Source organism: Chironomus tepperi, unplaced genomic scaffold, assembly GCF_022539635.2.
Source record: "Chironomus tepperi strain 1889 unplaced genomic scaffold, CSIRO-AGI_Ctep_v1 contig_364, whole genome shotgun sequence".
NCBI lineage: Eukaryota > Metazoa > Arthropoda > Insecta > Diptera > Chironomidae > Chironomus > Chironomus tepperi.
In genome coordinates this window covers 3,829,205-3,849,081 of record NW_027226486.1, presented here as the reverse complement: position 1 = coordinate 3,849,081, position 19,877 = coordinate 3,829,205, and the positions used below count along the sequence as shown (strand labels likewise).

The 19,877-nt window shown below is 34.4% G+C and overlaps 2 protein-coding genes and 1 long non-coding RNA gene across 3 annotated transcripts; 2 read left to right on the top strand and 1 right to left on the bottom strand.

Annotated features, from left to right (window-relative positions):
• Positions 1–4,191: 4,191 nt before the first annotated feature.
• Positions 4,192–12,368, bottom strand: LOC139095339 (lysosome membrane protein 2-like). Its single transcript, XM_070646673.1, has 5 exons — positions 12,099–12,368; positions 8,891–8,982; positions 8,612–8,833; positions 7,809–8,235; positions 4,192–5,634 (listed from the first exon to the last, which is right to left on the bottom strand). Exons 1-5 carry the CDS (start codon positions 12,277–12,279, stop codon positions 4,838–4,840), a joined length of 1,719 nt encoding a protein of 572 aa, XP_070502774.1. The 5' UTR covers positions 12,280–12,368; the 3' UTR covers positions 4,192–4,837.
• On the top strand, positions 9,794–15,821 carry LOC139095343 (uncharacterized). Its single transcript, XR_011544861.1, has 2 exons — positions 9,794–10,057; positions 15,587–15,821. It is a non-coding gene; the product is annotated as an uncharacterized lncRNA (long non-coding RNA).
• A 1,090-nt stretch (positions 15,822–16,911) lies between these two features.
• On the top strand, positions 16,912–18,547 carry BckdhA (Branched chain keto acid dehydrogenase E1 subunit alpha). The gene is made up of 2 exons (XM_070646539.1): positions 16,912–17,072; positions 17,135–18,547. The coding sequence occupies exons 1-2, from the start codon at positions 17,016–17,018 to the stop codon at positions 18,371–18,373; spliced, it is 1,296 nt and encodes a 431-aa protein (XP_070502640.1). The 5' UTR covers positions 16,912–17,015; the 3' UTR covers positions 18,374–18,547.
• Positions 18,548–19,877: the final 1,330 nt, after the last annotated feature.

The following is a 19,877-nucleotide window of genomic DNA, read 5'->3' as shown; positions in this document are numbered from 1 at the left end:
GCGGTTTGCCGCTTTATGCCGCTCGGGTGTTATGGATTGATTATTCATATTCTTGTTTACTCTTTTGCCCTTGTCTGATGATTCATCCTGTGATTAATTTAGTTTGATTGAGCAGTTGAGATAATTTAGTCTCTTTTAAGGTACAAATCGAAAAGAGATTTAATCTTTTAATTTTAAAATTGAAAATTTGTTATAATTCGTAATGTAATTGCTTTGAATTAGATCAATAATGTGATCCGTTATCCTCTTTATATGTCTATTGAAACTAGCTTTATCGTATTTAGGATCTTAAACATCCGAAATTATGAAAATCATGAGTTTTTAACCTTCTTTATAAGAATTTTGTTTATGTTTTCAAATTTTTGTTGACATTAGTTTATTTTGATGATTTTAAGCATTTTAAAGGTTCCTGTTCCTCGTTCTAAACAAATTAAGTTTAATCTAAAATGAAGCTTTTCTAAGATAAGCAACAAAGTTAATTTTATTTGACGTAATTTGAATATTCTCATGTTTATTGTTATTGAATATTCTATGCAAAATCTATTGCTGATAAAAGATTCTATTTTTGCGTGTTTGATTGTAGATCTTCCCTTGAAGATAATCTAAATTATGAAAATTCCTGAAATTTGAATGCCTAATTACAACCTGTAAATCCACGTGAAAATGAAATTAAATCAGCTTGTTTAGTTTCACGCAAATGCGAAAGTTATTCAATGACTTCATTGTCGGAAGTTTCGTTCTGTTTACCTATTCTATTAGGCTTATTACTTGAAACTATTCATTTGCGGTGTAATTACCACTTTTAATTTCGTCGGTTTTCATACACTGTAGATTTATGATCAAAAATATTGTATCTATAAGCCCAAAAAAAGCACATTTAAATCCGCATTATTTCAACAATTTTTTTAATTTAATCTGTTCAAGTGTGTAAAAATGTTTGATTTAAGTGTTACGAATACTCCTTCAAGTACTTTTCATACTTGCCATAGCTTTAACTTCCATAAATATCACAATGGAACTAATTTCAATTAAATATCGTTAATCATCAAAGCCTTGGTTAATGTGTGGTAAATGAGAGATCAAAAATTAATGAATTTTTAAAGTCTTTACTTTAATTATTTGAACAAGAAGCTATTTAAATTGTGCTGAAATTCATTTTTAATTATACATACACACAATGCATGTGTAAGAATGATCAAATCTCTTTGTTCTGATGGATTACTTTTTGTTGGTTTTCGTGGATTCTTATTGACTGAATATTCGAATGAGCTTCAAGAATGTTTAAAAACCTAGGGAATATGACTTTGTAGGAATTGTTCGAACCACATTTTATCTGAATGAAGAGCCGGGTGACACATTAGCTTCTTTTTAGATCCGTCAAGGATGCGTCTTGGATTCTTCAAGGTTTTATCTTGGATTATTGAAGTTTCATTGCCTAGAAATCTTAAAAGTCGAATAACAGTTCAAAATTACATTCTGCTAAGCACTTCAAACATCCCCGATAGCTTAGTGGTAAGAGCATACGACTGGAAATTGTAGAAAGCGGGTTCGATCCTCTTTCGAAACAATTTGTTGGAAAAGTGGTCCTTTCTTCTGATATTCAGTCTAAACTCAAGCTATTAAGTACCAAAATCATGTCCATCAATATGGATCCGTTAAAGTTCTGTTACCAATCCTTCAAGGTGTCGTCCAGTAAAGTTCAAATTCCAACAACAAATATCTAGTCAAATTTCTAAATTAATAGGAACAAGTTTGAAACTAAAACTTAGTTTAGAAAGTTTAGAATTAGTAAAGTAGAGTAAGGAGAACATGAAAATTAAGTAATATGCTTTTAAGTTAAACTACAATTGTATTGTCTTTAAAAAATTCAAATGTGTAGATTATAATTATGAAGTCACGAAATCCTCATTAAAAAACGTTTAAAATATTCTGACCGGGTAGTACAAGACTGTTAATCTATCCCAAATCCGGTACCAGGCAGACGTGACTTTTTCATGGTGCAGTTTGCCAAAGTCACTTAATTTTAATTGCTTTCAATACTTACCAAGATAGCACACGACATAGAAAGGAACGAAAATCCGAACCTAGGTCAGGGTTACACTGCTTTATAATCGGATTTAATGAAATTCGGCGTCAAGCCAGTCAAGTCAAATCAAAAGTCATTTTTGGCAACGTCAACGTCATGTTTTCTGGAGTAACTGGATAAATCATGCATATTCAATATTGAATCTTATTATAGCATATACTTTGATATAGTTGTCAGGGGAGTATCCAGAGAGGAGCTTTTGGGAGTACGGGTTTCTCTCTGAAATTTGATTAATTGATTAGTTACTATTGATCCACTGTGAATCGTAGGGCGTTAATAAAGCAGCTGAATTGGTTTATGTTCCTGGCCATCAAGACTACTTCTGCTTGTTTCTTGTTTTGTTGCTCTGGCTTCTTTTCTATGGTTGTACATGCCAAGTTACTTGTAAAGCACTTGAGTGTAGCACTAAGGTAGAGTCCGAATATTGCAATGTGCTGCTCGGGTTGAAAACTTCAAAACTATTCAATTTTATGCGAACTTAGTGCCTATTCTGCAAAAAAATCTAAACATCTACATCAAAGTCAGTCCACCTTGGATATCAATTTTGGATAAATTTATTTATTATCTCTAAAATTAATCATAAATATACCACAAAATATCAAACTTAAGTAGATTATTTATTCTATTAATTAATTAACACAAAAGTGTTATGTCTCATTATAATTAATGCGAAAAAAGCTGTGCAAAAAAATTATTTTTTAACAATATTAGAAGGTGCCAGTTATCTGATCTTTTGTGGTTCAACTTATCGGCACTGCTTGATACAAAAACTTACAAAAAAAAAAAAAATTATTAAATTTACAGTAGCGTATTTTCCTATAGGCGAAAAGCTTTCTGCACATGTCAAGACATGTAATCTAGCAAGAAAAAAGAAGAATCTTCGTTGAACGTCTGCTGTTTTACAATTTATGAGCTTCAGGGGAATCATTGACCGATTATCAGTCTTTTTGACAGATTTTATTTCATATTTTATGATTCTAGGTCATAGTCAAGCATTGAGATGTGCCTGACAACTGATTTAACATATCATTAAGTATTTTCGACACAACAAGCCTTAATTAAAGTAGAATTTTTGATACAACCATCCATTAAGCAATTCTACGGTAAAAATCATGTCGTCTATCTTGTTAAGAGCAAATGGAATGGTTGGAAAGTAAAGCTGTGTGTTGCAGATTAGCAGGCATGTAGAATGTACATTGAGTGCCTTACTGTATATTGCTGTATGTGTTACAATTTTGTTGTTGGAAGTGCTAATGAACTACTTGAGATTGTGTCTTACAGCAATAAAATGGAACATTAATGTTCGTACTTAGTGTTGGTGATGTAGCACGGTGAGGAGAATATGGACTGCGTTGGCAATTGAAAATTGGCAAGAGCAGCTAGCGATAGAACCAGACTTAGACGTCAATTGAGAGAGACCATGGATCACAGCTGATCTGTACGGCCAGTCAATCTAATCTAACTAAGTCACTAGCTTAATATTGTCAACTCTAGTCCTGTATGCTTTAAAATGCGCTTATAAGTAAGGCACGCTACGTAGAAATACCCAAAATTCGGTCCTTGACCAGCATATCCCTCAATTTTGGCCAGATTCGATGAAATCTGACCTCAAGCCAGAGTCAAATCGGCTTGGCATCGCATTTACGTCCATTTCTACACTCTGTGCTTTCCGGGTTCAAGCATGTCATCAACAAAATCCATTATTGCCACAAAATATCCATCACAATCAATGCCAATGAGCAAACTACTTCCAAGCTACTTCATGAATATGCCACTGATTAGAATCAGAAGGCTACTAACCTTTTCAATAACAACTGATATCAGCAAATCATCATACTTTAAAAATTTGCACGTGCCATTGACTAGCTTAGCCACAAAAAATTAGAAATTTACTTGAAACTTTCATTGCCATTTGGCAAGTATTTGCTCTATTATTACTTTTGTTTTGCCAGCAAAATCTATTTTAATGGATCGTAAAATAATTAAAGATCTGTAGCTTGAGGTTAAGACTCTTTTAGAGCATTGATTATTTTGGAGCAGTGATGGAGTTAGGGGGAATTGACAGTTGAATTGTGTATTTGGAGCAGTGATGTAGTTAGGGGGGACTGTGGGGGGAGAATTATTGATTTGGATTTATGGATCAAATTATCATCTTGGAGGTCAAACATACTTGCTGCATAATTGATTCAAAGATCCAAAAACCCCATTAAGTTTGATGCTGTTTACATATTAAGTCCAGGATCAGGCGAAGATGGGAGAGGGAGGGGGAGAGGGTGCTGTAATTCCATTCAATCCAGTGGTGGGTATCCTGTGTTCCGCGGCACACTACTGAGCTTTTTTGAAAATGCCATAGACCTCATGCAGTGTTCGGGTCCTATATGACCACCAAAGTGTGCCATGACACAAAATAGCCTGCCTTCCACTGCTATAATGAAATATGTGAACGTTAAGTGATCCCTATAGGAAAATACGCCATAAAGTTCTTTAAACTCTACATACTGAACTACTGATACAAAAAAATAACATTAAATTTCAACTATTATGGATATACATTAAAGTACACTCAACTCACATTACTTTTATTTAACAATATTTTTTTTCATCAACGTCGAAATAAGAAAAAGAAGAAGAAGTAAAGCAGCGCAGTTGCTTTACTGTTGTTCACTTTTACTTTCTTACGTTGGATGTTGATGTATATATACATACAATTTTCCACATGACGGTACGCGGAATTATGGCATACTAATTTCTTTACTTTTGTACAGCGGAGATCGTTGGATATATATTTTGTGTTTGTGAATTTGTCGGATGAGTGCTTAACATTGAAAACATATCTTGACATTTCATTTTACCATTAGATTCTCCCACAATAAATTTAAAATAGATTAATGTTGTGATTATTGTCAGTATAAAGGATATAAACATGCAAATTATTGATCCATATTGTATAATTGAGTACAATTCATTAGCTTGATGTGTTGTTGTCGTGACCATTGTCAATAGTTCTTGTGGAACAGCACCTGATGTTATTTCAAACCAACATAATGGAAGTATTAAGTCACTTGGTAAATTATCGTATAATGTCCTCTGTTTCCAAATTCCATATGAGAATTTGTTGACTCGTGCATTAATCTGCATTCGGAATGATCCACCGATTGGAAATGCCATACGTGGATGAACGTCCACAAATGTAAAATGCTCTTCTTCTTTTGGTTCAAGACCTTCAAATGGTTCTAAGAGGATTGGATCTCCTTCATAGAAATGTGGATATGACATCAGCAGACTAACGCCCATACATTTTTCAGCATCAAATACACCATCTGGTGGACATTTAGGATTAGTTTCAGCATCGCAATAGCATTTGTTGTTTGGATTTGTCTTGCTGGATCCAAATTGATTTGGCTCTGGAATGTAACGCTTTGCAGGTATCTCATCAAGTGCTTGCACTTCCTTTTCATACTCCATATTGAATGTTCGGCATATTGACTTTGGATAGATTTGAAGTTTATTTTCACTGGCCAGGTCTTCAAGTGAGAATTGAGTTCCATCTGAAAGTATGAATAAGAAGTTAATATTGAGTATGTATGTGTGGAGATCAAGCTACAATGTTAATCTTAAACAAAGAAAACAAAAACTATTATCAGCTGTGAAATTGAGGTTGTTTAGACATACAGAAGGCTAAGTTGTAGGAAACACCACATCGCATTTTAGGTGTCCAGTATATCAAGCGAATCACTGATAACCTCAATGTGATTAGCAACTGTAAAAGTTCTCATTAAAATGTCGTTTGATGACGCAAATAAAGGAAAAAGATTCACAAACAGACCTCAGCCAGAGGTGGGCAACCTTTAATTTTTCGCGGCACACCTTAGGAGATGCTTCGACCAAAACCGTATATTCCATATGGTTCATGACATTTCCAAAAGTTTAAGTGTGCCGCGTCACAAAGGTTGCCCACCACTGACCCAAACGCATCAACATCACTGGGGGTCACAAATAATCTGTGCTAGGAAAGTTACTACTGCCTTAATTAACGTTATGATGTCCTTATAACTTTTTCATTGAGCATCTGCTTTATTGCTATTTAATATAATTAATGGCCATATAAAATTCCACGTAGGTCATCCGGGGGGTAAAAATATTTTTTTTTTTCTATTTTTGTACAGCAACAATCTTCAAGCCTTGGAGCTTAATTGGATTTTTACAAAAAATTAATAAAAGGTTTTGGGCATAATGTTTGCGATCATTAAAAGATGTTAGAAATATGAGATTGGAATGTACAGAAATTGTAATGTCCCGGGTGATACAAGAGTGTTGTTGGTAGTCATTTGGAAGCCCAGCAGTGGTGTAGTCGGATTGAAATTTTGAGAAAAGGTGCTTTAAATGATTTTTTGGACTAGACGGGTGTCATCAACCCTAGTTTGCCTCCCAATCCCATCAAATTATGTCCAAAAGAGGGATCGGGGACTGATCACTGATCACTGGCACAAGCCAGCATTTCCTGCATTCTAGTTGCTCAGGTCTGCAGTTCTCGACTACTTTTAATTTGTTCAAGACTGCATGCTTACACGAACTCTACTGATCACCAAACCTCTCCTCACCTCCATGGATACCCTCCTGGTCACACGAAGTTTCAATCTATTATGACTCATATGAATTCCTTTGTCAACTTTGTGTCAGTCAAGTAAATAATACAGTATAAAATGTTGTGGGTTTTAGATCTGGACATTCTATAAACTGTGTGGAGGTTCTTGAAAATCTCAAACTTAATAATGACTTACAAAAACACTTAAATTTATTTTTCTGACATTTTCATTACGGCTTATTGATCACCAATATCATACTAATGACCACTCTGCAAATCATAAACAAATTACATGATCTACATCCATAATTTAATATTACTAAACAAGAACTTCCTTTCATGATTTTTTATTTCTTCCCATACATTTTCTTCCGAGTTGTTATTTTACGCTCACTTACTCAAAACAAGCTTGCGCAATACACTTACAGTAAGCCAAACAGACTGACAAAACACAGACATTACCACACTTCCATTTTTATTTCTCAAAAAAACCATACGAAATCATTTCACTGATTTCGCGACATCAGACCATACATAACAATAACAATAACGCAAGCTACACATATTGTGGTACAATTTACGGAAGAGACGTCGATAAGCCGTAATTGTTTTTTTGATTAAAATTTTACATACGGTAATTGAACTCGTTAAATTCAAAATATTGAGATGAGAGAGTAGTAATCTTGGTTGTTGTAAGGTTAATGTCCAATTAAGGAACAACAGTGTAATTGCTGGGGATGAGCTTGTGGACATTAAGGTTGATATTTAATAAGCTTTAATATGTATAATTAGCAGATGCGGACAAGATTTCTATGTTTTGAAGCGGATGCGACTTGAACCTGTGTCACTGTGACTAGTAGCTACATGATCCTATCATTAAGCTGTTGAGGGTATCTACAAGTATGGCAGAATGCTAACTTAAAGCCCTAATAGCTCTGATACATCAAAATTGACTTTTTCCTCAACTCAAATGTGCCTAAAAGTAGGGTTCGGTCAAGAACTGCTGGCCTGAGTTTCCCACATCTTAGATGCACATGCCAGCAGTTCTCGGCTGAACCTTTCAGTTCGTCCAAGGCTGCAGGCCTCTAGTTTTGGACGAACCCTGCTTAAAACCCTCTAAAATACTCAAATACTCACCAGTTCCTTTAATCTCATTGCATTCATCTGTGTCCCACATTGTCACATTTGTTTCTCCATTCATTGCATAAACCTTGCCAAAATTCTCCAATAAATCCTCTCCTGTATAGATTGTCAAGTTATCGACAGAAACTCCTTTACGTCCACCCATCATTCCAACTTTTTCCTCTGAAAAGTCTTTAACACTGAGTGCAATTCCACTGACTAAACCATCTCTGTAGCCCCAAATGAATTCTCTGGCTTTTTTGACGTTGAACTCGTTTGGACTTGTTGTAGACATGAGAGTTCTTAAGAGGAGTTTCTTGCCTGGATCCTTTGATACTGCATTTATGGCTAGGATCAATGGAACATTTGGAACGACAAGGGTGTCATTTTCGTTTAGGTGACTTGGTGTGAGGTTTGGTTTGTACTCTTGGGTTCTGTTTTCCTAAAATTTAGAGAATTGAAGGTTGATGAGTAAGGAAATTGGAGTATTTGGTCAGATCAATAAGAATTGATGCTTGAGTGTCTAAATCAGTGATGGCAACCTTTTGTAATTCGCGGCACACTTTGGTGGTAAGAAACGACCAAATCCGCACACGACATACGGTTCATGGTATTTTGATGGTGCAATAGTATGCTGCGGCACAAAGGTTGTTCACCACTGACCTAGAACAGTGTTGTCCAAACATTTTATTGCTAACAGACACCTTGGTGGTAAGTCACGACCAAACGACATGACATTTTTTGTGTCGCAACACACAGTTTGGACATCACTGACCAATAATTATCTGAATTGTGCTTAATATTTTAGTCAAACTTACAAAAAATGTGATTTTATTTCCATCTTCGTACTTCAACTTTGTCCTCTGTAAGGTTTCCTCATACACGAAAGGTCCAACATCAACAACTTTGATTTTTTCTGCACGTCCTGCAAGGACATCATCGATATTTGTGTAGTTAAACAGATGAACTTTTAGGAGTGGCTTTATAGGAGAGTCTATCCACCACTCTAGAGCTTGACTACCATTTCTTAATACTAAGTGCTGTGAAAATATTTGGTGATTATTTATAAGAATAGTAAATTCTTAGTCATTACTTACATTTACGATTTTTTCATTGAATCTGTTTGTAAATGTGATTATGATAAAGCATGCTGATGACAACAGAAAGATTAGGACCGACAGAAGAATGACTGAAAAGAATAAGAAGATGTGTTAATGAGTATTTTTTTTGGATGTAGAATTTAGTGATTCTGAACTTTTAAAATTGAGTAGGATTGATACTTAGTAGGGGATATCCCATAGTAAATTCTTGTATTTTGTAATAAATATTTCAAAGAGCTTCAAAGAATTTGTAAACATTTTGGAGATTCCAAGAATAACAATAAAATAAGGCACATATTTTCTGTAAAAAGCAAGTCACGGTGACTTTTAAAATTTGATAAACACTAAATTTGCATGATATTTTGAATAATTTTGGAGTAAATACCCAAAAACAGGTTTTGAGCATTTTAGTTCTACCCTCAGTAAAAAAAACTTGAATAGGGTCATTTGCACGTGCTTGAAATTTCTGTAAGCTATAAATCAGTGGTGGGCAACCTCTTATTTTTCGCGGTACACCTTGGAAGTAGACCTTGACCGAAACAGTACACGGCACACCTTAGTGGTAGCTCTCGAACTAAACCGCACACGGCATACGGTTCATCGCATTTTCCAAAATGTTTGTGCCACGACACACAAATTCCCCAAAACAGCTATAAAAATTTCCAGTTGACAATTTATGATCCTAAATTTATAATTCTGAACAGTTTTTCCAGTTTTTTGTTAGTATTTTTAGAGTATCTTCTATAAAATACATGTTATGGCATGTTTCTGGGTTTTTCTAGTCAAAACAGATTTGAATGCTTTCAAGTTTTTTAAATTGCAGATTAGATTTTTTGTGTCAAAAAGTCTCAAAATAGAAATTTAAATCTTTTTCTTCTCTGAGTTGATATTAGATTTGGTTCAAATACGGCACCATGCCAGAGTCGCGCCGGCTTGCAGTCGGATTTTGGATCTATTATTCGATTTGTGCTATTCGGTGTCACTAATTCATTTAATTTCTTGGAAGCAAACTGTTCACACACAAGGAAGACAATGAAACTGGACACAGACAATGATGCATTTGGTACTGGAAATTATCAAGCAAAAGCAAATAATTTAGCCAGTTCCAGGCAACATCTGAAGGATCCCATGGATCACAATTGACTTGCATAACCACCGAAGTAAGTAAGTAACTACTTAACTTAATCCTGACTCTTAATCAGCTAGCAACAATTGAAAATCCCACATATTGATTCGTGTCATTTAGAAATTTTTCCACAACTTCAACTCATATGTAGCTATCAATCAAAATTACACAATTAATTTCTTATCAAAATTGTTTTTTAAAAATTCATTCAAAAACGTGCATTATACCTAGAACCGACAGATAGATTTATGTCATTAATCTATGTTTTAATTCTAATTTGTAAATATTTGAGAATTTTGCTGAGTGCAGGTGTCTCGGGTTGGGATTAATTGAGTATGCTTTAAAACGTAATAGACTTAGAATCTCATACTCAGAATCATAATTGTTGAAAGTTAGATGAGTTTTTGGCTTGCAGTTTTGACGGCTGTCTAAGGGTCTACTCTCGAGGTAGACCAAAAAGCTCATGGGATTGCTGTGTGAGCAACGATGCAAAAGTGCTGGGAATTAGAAACTTGCAGAAGTTATTTAAAGACAGATCCAGCTTTCGACGAAGTCTAAATGCGGCAATGGGTCCACGTAAGTTAAGGGTCTACAGCAAGATGGTGTTAGGGACTGTTCACAGACTGAATAACGACCGTTTTTCTAATATGAACAATTTAATTCTGAAAATTCCCAGATTGCTTAAATCAGGTAAACCTCTCCCTTCTGAGAGTTGGTTGGACAGTCCCTTATCCGTTAGTCCAGCGTAGATATCGACTGATCCATTAAACATATTCATGATGGTTATATATTGAGGGATAATACATTTACAGAGTCAAGCACCAAATAGAAACATGGTTACAGTAATAAAGTAAGTAAGTATATTCATGGCACAGAGTCACTGTGAGATTTTCAGAGTTCACAAAAAAAGAAAGCAATAAAAAATTGATTATCGTAAGCTTTGTGACACTATTTTGTAAATCAGAGCTCGTAGTAGACTCGGATTTTATATAGAAATGTCGATTAAAGTCGTCTTGACTTGATTTCTCACAAAATTCGAGTCAACTTTGAGCTCTAATGCAATTTAAATGAATAACATTCAACTCCATGCATCCTAAACTCCCAACCCATTAAAAGACGTCATTTCAAAACCTAACTAATCACTAAAATCATAAAAACTTCTAACATCACATCTTCAAACAGCTGACAAAACAGTCAAGAATTTATCTGGACACGAATTGTCTGCCGCAGTGACCTTTGAGTTCAATAATGCCTTGATAAGTAAGAATAGATTGAAATTATTGAGAAAAAGGCAGGAAATTCAATTCTTTTATTTTTAATGATGAAAAACTTTAAGTCACATTAATTGTCATACGCGTGTGGAGTTTACTTAGAAGATTGAGTGATAGTGCAGGGGTGTAATTGGAAAAGGGTAAAGGGATGAGTATTGGGGGGAGTCGTGAGTTTTGGGGAGAGCCGTGAGTTTCGGGTTGGCCGTGATTTTGGTGATGGTCGAGATTTTGGGGTTGGTCGGGAGTTTGGGGGGTGGCCGTGAATTTCGGGATGGCCATGAGTTTAGGGTGGTCGTGAGTTTGGGAATCGCCGTGAATTTGGGATGGCCGTGAGTTTGGGGGTGGCCGTGAGTTTGGGAATGTGAATTTGGGAATTGTCGTGAGTTTGGGGTTGGCCGTGAGTTTGGGGTTGGCCGTGAGTTTGGGGTTGGCCGTGAGTTTGGGGTTGGCCGTGAATTTGGGGGTGGCCGTGAGTTTGGGGTTGGCCGTGAGTTTGGGGATAGCCGTGAGTTTGGAGAATGGTCGTGAATTTGGGAATGACCGTGAGTTTGGGGTTGGTCGTGAGTTTGGAGGTGGCCGTGAGTTTGGAGATAGCCGTGAATTTGGGTATCAATACAGAAATTTTTTAAAAAATCCCTAACTACACCTCTGGCGCTGTGTATGTGTAAATTGTTATTTTTAATAAATATTCCCTGTAAAATTATTAAGGTCACTTGTGATGATAGCTTCTTTTATAGATTTTGCATTATCAACTTATTTGAACGCTCGAATTATCGCATTGAGCTTCAATATTTTAAGATTTACTTACAGAAAATTGAAATATTTTTCTTCATTTCATTACTGCAAAAGCTCTTTTTTTCACATTGACTATCCAGCCTTACTCTTGTGGCTGTATTATTTGCACTTATATTCTTAACATTTTCTTCATTTTTAACTAAATCAATTGTATTTAATTCTTTAATTGATTGTCCTCGCTTATCACTTTCCATAGCTATTCACTGATTCTTTATAACTGATAATTATAGAAATATAAAGACACTTGGGAGTTAATGGAGTGTAATCGATGGAGGTCCGAGTGTGACTGATACAACAGAACTATATTGAATTCTTATCAGTTGTAGGAATATAATCACTTTTTTGTGAGATTTACTTTACTCATCTTTGAGTATAAAGTTTGAGAGAAATTGTGTCAAATTTTGTTATAAATTGCATTTCTTTGTGACTGATTGACAAGATTTTGATGTATCTAATTCAGGATAAAATGGACTTTCTTATGCGAATGATGTATCAACTTCCTCTATTGCTTAAATACCAAAAGATTTCATTACTTTGTTGTTTTCGACTATGCACTATAAATTTTGAAATAAAATTTCCTTGATAAATATTTTTGATAATTTTATCAACCTTGTTTGTAAACATATTATCAAGTGATTCAACGGAATTTTAAAATTTACTTGTTTTGTGTTTATACTCGTTTATGAAGATGGCGCCACTTGTATATCGTGTGAAGTGAGTTATTATCTCGATGTCTCAAATTTCTGTAATAAGAATTCTGATATGATTTGAAATTATTGATTTATAGATTTTTGGGAATATAGAAAGTATGGGACGTTCGGAATTTACGTAACGCTTTGAGCTCTCAACTTTTTTTTTGAAAAGGTTAAATTTTGATCCGTCAATTTCGGATTATCCATTTCATGCTTTTTGGAAATAGAGTTTTAAATTTTTTACTAGAAGACAAATTTTGATTTTCGTGATTTTGTCTCAAAGTATGACGCCAAGTGTCTATCTTTGCTTTGTGGAAATACCATGCATGCTACATGAAGCCTAAAATCCATGAAATTTGAACCAGTGGCTGACCAGAAATTTTTGAGAGGTGAATGAAACCAAATTAGATTGGGGAGTTTTGTCTGCAAAATTCCTAACAAACTGAAGAATTTTGATTTAAAGATTGTCATAAGTTTGACTTTCACTTCATGCTTAGAACTTAATATTGCGTTTAACAACTTAGTGCCATATCCACTAAAGGTTCCCGATGCTGAGACCGAGACTTCCCGAGTAGTAAACTATAGTAGATCTTCGGTCTCGGTCTCGAGAATTTGTCATCTCAGTTTGTCAATGGACTAAGAATGTTGGATAGTTGGTCTCAACTGACACAATGCGACAAACCACATTATTGCCTTAAAAATTAAACGAAATCCGCAATCACTGTTAGGTCAGAGCAACTTACTATCTGCATGCACATAGAAATTAAGTAATCTAGTAATGTTGAATTGTTATCCTGATTAAACAAAAGAGTCTAAAAGTTCGTTTTTTTGCGTGTCAAAATAGTTAAACCGCGTCTTATCCTTTCATATTAATTTTTATTAGAATTTTTTTTATCAATTTTGATTCCTAATTAGGAGCTTTTCATTAAGTTCTATTCATTCACATAAATCCCTGTATAAATCACAAAAGAAAGAATCGCCGCTTAATTACAGCCACAAAAAAAATTGTTTACGTCTCATTACTACTTATTTATGTAAATGCGCTCTTTTGTTTTACCTTACCATTATCCACAATTCTTATATTTTTTTCGTCATGTAAGTAAACAAAATTATTGAAATTAAATCATTTTCGCTTATTAATATTTATTAGCTTTATTAAATGTGTCACATTTTCTCCCTTATTATGTTTGTATCAACTTTTGTGTCTTCTATCGAGTTATTCCTAACTGCTGCTTTTTTTCTGCTATGGCAATAAATCATCGAAGTTGAAAATATTTTATGACATGAACACAATGAAAATGTTGAATCGAATGATATGACCACTTAGCTTGATTATATTCCATATTTACGTTTTCATCGTCTCTACTTAGTCCACTCGTGATGATATTATAATTTACTGCTTTGATTTTCTGATTATGTTGACCTTCACTTTGTTAATGAATTTTAGATTTATTAGAAATTTTTTAAAAGTTGAATGTTTTTTAAGGTGGTCGAGTCGTTGTTGGGACATGAGATATTGCGATAAAATGTTATCATATGAGACTTAAACCAAGAAACAGATCAGAGACATATCCAGAGACGTTTCTAGGGCTTCTTGTCCATTTTTCATGATTTCTCAATTTTTCAAAATTAAAACCTGCCAATTTTGACACACGATGGTCTTAGTCTTGCCTGAAACCTAATCTGCCTAAGTTACATAAAGACTTCCCGGCAGGCACACGGCATAGAAATGACTGAATATCCAGTACCAGACCAACGATTTTTTCAGAACTTGACTAGATTTGATGAAATCCGGCCCTTGTCCAAAATCAAATCAGCCTGGAGCAGGTTCTTGGCAAATATGATTATTAATTCTATGGATAAAGAGCTTCATAAAATAGAACAAAATCAAAGCCTATTTTGGTTAAGTATTCGTTCAATGGTATAAAGAGCTCTCTTGAAGACTTCTTCATTTGTGGACAACTCGAAGTGAAAACCAGGGTGCTTAACTTTTGTCATTTTCATCAATTTTGTCACATTTTGACATCTTTATCATTTGTCACCTAAGCTGTCTGTTCCTCTAGTAGACTAAAGTGGCTACCAAGTGACTACAATGACCATATAAAGGCTCAAATCTGCCTCTGATTCGTTTACAATATCAACAATGAGTGAATATCCCAAAATTTAGATATAAAAGTATTCATGCAAATGAAGATGACTTCATACCCCGACGGATGAATGACCAAACTCAACATAACTCGTCACTGAGCATTTCCTACTTTATTACGAACTCATTCACTTCATACATTGTCAGCTCAAAAATAATCATCACAATTTTAATAAAAAATCCATAAAAATAAACGCATCAAATTGCAAAAAAACTGAGATCAATTCATCACATTTCTCTGACCCAGATCCACAACACAGTAAACATTCATCCAGAAAAAAATCAGTACACAATAACAAAATTTCAACTTTAACAGCATTTATATCCAATCTAATTACATAAAACTTTATTTTAAAAAAGCAATTTTTTGAAAACTCAATAAAGTCACTGAAAAAAAACAAGTAGCAATCTCCGGCAGCTATTTGTGAGCTAATATTATTTAAAACATCCTTCATTCCCCCTTTTTTTTTGTTATTTTCTGTCTCCCTGTAAAGATTGCTAGGTGACATGACACAATGAAACCGTTTTATATGCAAATTATATTATGATCTCGTGCGGTTTTTATTATCTAGTGCCGCATTTATTTTTTTTAAGATTTTTAATAGTCAATCTTGTTTCAACCTCATTTCATTTAATTATCTGGTATGCTGGATATGGAACTAGACAGCCACTGCAATTGTAAAATGGAATTAAATGTGACTTAATCGTCTAATCGACAAAAGCAAAAACAGGAACAATCTTTTTACTAAGAACCTTCTTTATTTATGAGCCATGGAATTTTTTGGATGCATTTATCTGAATTAAACTATGCTTGGTGTCACGTGTATCCTATTAGTATTAGTATCAAATAATTTAGCACTTATTGTGATAACATAATAAATTCTCAACCATAAAACGATCATTTTTTGTATAATTTTGACATTTTATTCTATTTAATTTATAGTTATGACAAACTATGGGATATTAAGGAGGAATACTTTGGTAGGGGATAACTGTTGAAAGAGATTTATACGATAAGTGATTAGCAGAATTGAAGAATCAATTTTAGAGTTTGTCTTTTTGACAATATTTAGAAGAGCAGATTTGGAATAAGTGAGAATCTAAGTCCTCAAAAAATCAGTATGTCTAGACATTATAAGTGTTAGATCCTAAAATTCAACACTTTGTCCGAATTAAGCCAGAGTCACAGATAAAGACATGCTTTCATGGTAAAAATTATCATTACGATACCTGAAAGCAGTCTTTTTGACCAGTTATTCACATTCGATCGATTCCGACTATGCTATTCACACTACACTAATATAGACAGTATTGTATAACAGTATAGAGGAGACAATTCAACATTCGTCTAATCATAACGCTTTGTAACAAAATTGTAATTTTCCATCCACTCCATCCACGTTCGTAAGTCTAATTATTAACTGTAAATTATCTCAAGTATTTCCCTCGTGAATATTTTGAATATTGGGCAATACCTGTGTGTCATAGGCCAGTATGCCATCAACAATTCATTATGGAAATGTCTATTCAGTACATTCATTAGGGAACCGTTCGAAATTCGTAACCCCAAAAGTAGATTTTAACTCTTCCCCCCTCAAGGTAATGCTTTAACATAATGATAACTGGTTCATGACCAAATTTATAAACCGCCCAGCCTCCTCCTAAACGTGACGTAATTTTCGAATGTTCCCTTAAATGAATAATAAATTACTTTTTAATTGAAACTATGACTATGTTAAATTGTGTTAAATTATAACAATTTTCTCAATATAGAACAATTCATGTAAAGTATGGTGTGAATATTCCCACAAATCATGATCCACTTTATTCCAAATTCCTAATAAATAATTCTTGACCCCTAATGTCATGAACATTCTATACACTTTCTAGTAAATATTATTTTAATCACCTAAAATATTCTCTATTCATACCGAAAAACGTCAGCAGTTGATATAATTTCAAATGTCTACGTAAAACTGATCGATTATAACAGTTTACGTACGTTTATGTCAGCTGCTTGATAAGAGATTTGCTCGAATTTTTAATTCTATTTTTGTTAAGTTTTATTGTGTTTAACATTATTTTATTAGCAATGCTAAGCAGAAGTTTAAGTACAGCGTTGCGTCGCATAAGAATCACGCCAGCAAGAGTAAGAATCAAGGTATAATTATGTAAAAAAATCAAAATAATAAAATTCTCATGCATTCATAGTTCTGTACATCGGTGGCAAGTTCAGAGCAAGGAAATTCTGGATGTGATCCATTATATGCAGGCATTCGAGCAACTCAATTTGTCAATAAACCGGCTCTTATCACGCCAGAAGACTATGCACCAATTCCAGTTTATAGAGTTATGGATGCCGAAGGTAATGTTCTGGACAGCTCACAAGATCCAAACTTAAGTAAAGAAACTGTACAAAAATGCTTCCGTGACATGGTCACAATCAATGCCTTGGATAAAATCATGTACGAGAGTCAACGTCAAGGACGAATTTCCTTCTACATGACGAATTTCGGGGAGGAAGCTTCACATATTGGATCAGCAAGTGCATTATCAAATGAGGACTTAGTATGGGCTCAATACAGAGAAGCCGGTGTACTTTTATGGCGTGGATGGACATTGTCACAGTTTATTGATCAACTTTATGGCAATTGTGATGATGAAGGACGTGGAAAGCAAATGCCATGTCATTATGGAAGCAAGAAATTGAATTTCGTGACTATTTCAAGTACTTTAGCTACACAAATTCCTCAAGCTGTTGGCAGTGCTTATGTCCTCAAGAGAAAACCAAACAATGATCGTGTTGTTGTTGTTTACTTTGGTGACGGTGCTGCCAGTGAAGGAGATTTCCATGCTGCATTGAATTTTGCAGCCACATTGGAATGTCCAGTAATCTTCTTTGTCCGTAATAATGGATATGCTATCTCGACTCCAGTACGAGAGCAATACAGAGGTGATGGAATTGCCAGTAGAGGAACTGGTTATGGAATGGCTGTTCTTAGAGTTGACGGAACTGACATGCTTGCTGTCCATAATGGAACTAAGTTGGCTAGAGAATATTGTCTGAAAAATAATAAGCCAATTATTTTGGAATCAATGCAGTATCGTTTAGGTCATCATTCAACATCGGACGACAGTTCAGCATATAGACCAACTGAGGAATTGGAAATCTGGAACACAGTCGAGAATCCAATTAATAAACTCAAGAATTACATGCTCAAAAAAGGCTGGTTCAATGAAGACGAAGAAAATGAGTTTGTCAAGTCCATCCGTAAGCAAATTATGGCTCAAAATCAAGTTTCCGAAAAGAAACAAAAGCCTGATTGGCGTGAAATGTTTTATGATGTCTATGATGATCTCCCATTGAATTTGAGAAAGCAACTGAAGGAAATGGAGGATCATGTTGCTAGTCACAAGGAGCAATACCCTCTCAAAAACTTCAAATCTTAAATAGTTCAAAATTTTTATCTGAAAAGAAAAAAGGTTTTTTCCAATTTTTATTACAAATTGTGCCTTTTAAAGGAACGGATGCATTTATCTTAAAAAGAATTTATTATATTTTTATGTAAAAGGTTTTATTGATTTGATCGAAAAAGGAATAATAATAAAATGATATTAAATAAATCTAAAGGGGTTATTAGTTATTATACACAACACTGGAGATCAGGCGGAGGATGTTGACAGCCCAAAGTGCATACATATTCAGTTAGGCACCTACTATCGATAAGGATGGACTCAAGACATACCAAATTAACCATGTAAATACCACTAATCCACTCAGTTGTGTGTTATATGGCTTAGAGTCATGGAATACGACTGATACAGATGAACATGCAATTTGAGCCTTTGGGAAGGTGATCCATAGAGTCATTTTTCGACTCAAGAGAGGAGGAGGTCTTAGATAAGGTCTTTAAATCTGACTATAGATGGTGAAAGAGCTAGGACTGCAAAAGAACTCTGGAAGAAAGCTTGTCCCTAGAGACAGTATACAGTTTGTATACTAGAATCCTAATTTGCAGGATAAAGCAAGCTTCAGACACAAACTGAGGAATGCCATGGATCACAATGGATCTATTTGGTCAACGAACTAAGTAAGTAAGCTAATCAATAGACCTACATACGGTTTATAGTGAAAATCACTCCAACTCTTCAATATCCATAAAAATCCTCAACATTCCTGGCACAACAAACTTAAATATCAGACATTTGTAAACAGCTTAAATATGTTTGGCTATATTTAAATCGGTCAAATTGAGCATCCCTCTTCTCACTTGTGTATCATCTCGTGATTTATGATTCAATTGGTCTTAAGATTGCCCTCCGCATATTTTTTTTGTAACTTGCGTGTTAACACAGTCTAAAATATAGTTAAATTCAGTATTTTGACATGAAATTTACGAAATAGAAATATCGAGATTTCTCTCTGTTTTTTAACATCTGAAAACTGCCTCAGAAGACAAACATATTGTTTCTCCGTACTGTTTATGCATAAACAGTACAGAGAAACAATATGCGGAGGTCTTCTGAGAACAGAAAATTCAGATTTTATTTCGTAAACATGTCAGAAATCTCGAAGTTATGTTCCATAGTTCATAAGCCAAATTTATTTAAGCTGTTTACAAAATCTGATATTTAAGTTTTGGTTCCAGAAATGTTGAGGATTTTAAGTCGATTTGTAATGTCTATAATAAATTTAATTGAATATATTCACTGCTGGCGAATCTTTAACAAAGCAAACCTTACCGGAAGGTTAAGTAAAGAGGAATCTGGAACTCGATTATCAAGTTCGATTCCAATAATCAAAATCAAGTTATAACTTCATCAACTGTTGTCAATATGGACATGTCTCAATTAAACCGATTGCAATATGGAAACGTCCAAATGATATCTGGTGATTTAACTGAATACATTGATAGAGCTACACATGCTGAGACTTTAAGGACGATTATGAAAG